At 53.4% G+C, this 1,185-nt stretch overlaps 2 protein-coding genes across 2 annotated transcripts in view; both read left to right on the top strand.

Moving 5' to 3' along the window:
• Positions 1 to 549: 549 nt before the first annotated feature.
• LOC123522782 (zinc finger protein 11-like) overlaps positions 550 to 1,185 on the top strand; it is a 30,220-nt gene continuing 29,584 nt past the window's right edge. Inside the window, exon 1 of the mRNA XM_045300094.1 lies at positions 550 to 630. Coding sequence (XP_045156029.1) covers positions 628 to 630 — 3 coding nt within the window. The 5' untranslated portion in view covers positions 550 to 627. The remainder of the gene's footprint in view (positions 631 to 1,185) is intronic.
• Positions 575 to 1,185, top strand: part of LOC123522783 (zinc finger protein 85-like) — a 55,747-nt gene continuing 55,136 nt past the window's right edge. Inside the window, exon 1 of the mRNA XM_045300095.1 lies at positions 575 to 630. The gene's annotated coding sequence lies outside the window, so the exon portion shown is untranslated. The remainder of the gene's footprint in view (positions 631 to 1,185) is intronic.

Here is a 1,185-nt window from a genome sequence, read left to right as displayed (position 1 = left end):
GAAAACTACCAATCGTATATCACAGTGCTGTAAATGAAAGTAAGGAGCCAGGTGCCGCAGTGGTTGTGCATTGGGCTGCTGACTGCAATATTTGCAGTTCGAAACCACCACCCACTCTGCAGGACAGATGGGAGGGAGGTTCAAGTTCAGGTTCAATTTCCCCGCTGCCCCAGGCCTGGTTGCTTCTCCTGCCGTGGGATCAGTCAGTGCCTCCATCTCGTTGCCATAAAGAAGAGGCCGCGGAGCTGCATGAAGATCGCAGGTGTGTGCTGTGCTCTGGAACCTGAGCCACCAACACGCTCAGGGGAGAGCATTACCCTCAGCTGGGGAGGAAGCTCGACACCTGCCCCTCTCTTCTTACTCAACACCGTCTCCCTCCCCCCCTTCTGCATTCCAGGTCTCAGGTGGGGTGCAGTGAGGTCAGCTGGGCTCCCGGACCTGACCGTCGTGCACATCCTGAAAGCACCACGAAGGCTGTCAGCTGCTCTGACTGGGGTGTGGAGAAGGCCCGTTCGTCTGCTTTCCGTCTGCTGGGTGCCCACGTCCACTCCCATCTCTGTGCCCGGGCGGCTTCCTGGGCTTGGAGGCAGCATTTCCCCAGACTTCTGAGAGGTGGAGCAAGGAACTATGGTGAGTTCTGTTTCATTATAATATCTGAGTTTGTCTTCTCCCGCTGCCCTTTGAACTTGCCTGTTCAGCGTGTTGGTGCCGTCATGTCTCTCATTTCCTTTTGCTGCTTTATGACGAAGAGCAGGTTTGAGTCTCTTCTGACACCCACTTTGTTCTTCTCGGTCTGTCCGGCCTTTCCAATGACTTACGTTCTCCTCGCGAGTGATGGTCTTGATGTCCTCCCACAGCTCGTCTGGCCTCCTGTCCTTAGTGTTTGGTGCAGCAAGTCTGTCCTTGAGATGGTCTCGGGATCCAGATGGGTAGTACTCCGGTGTATTTTGGCTCTTGTGGACGTGTTTTCATTTTCTTCAGCTTCGCCCTGAATATGAAGGAGGAATAGGCTGTCCGCTTTGGACAAAGTAGCCACTGAAAACCCTTTGAGTAACATTGTCAGACAGTGAAAACCTCAGGCACAGAGGAGGAGGACTCAAAGGGGCTCTTAACTGGAATTTCGGAGAATGTAAATATCTTCTCGGAGAAGACGGCCCCATTCCTTCTGTAGAATGGTTTTGGGCT

This window comes from Echinops telfairi, unplaced genomic scaffold, assembly GCF_000313985.2.
Source record: "Echinops telfairi isolate 266 unplaced genomic scaffold, ASM31398v2 ScPeMD7_7459;HRSCAF=8497, whole genome shotgun sequence".
Lineage (NCBI taxonomy): Eukaryota > Metazoa > Chordata > Mammalia > Afrosoricida > Tenrecidae > Echinops > Echinops telfairi.
This window is presented reverse-complemented; position numbering and strand designations above follow the sequence as displayed.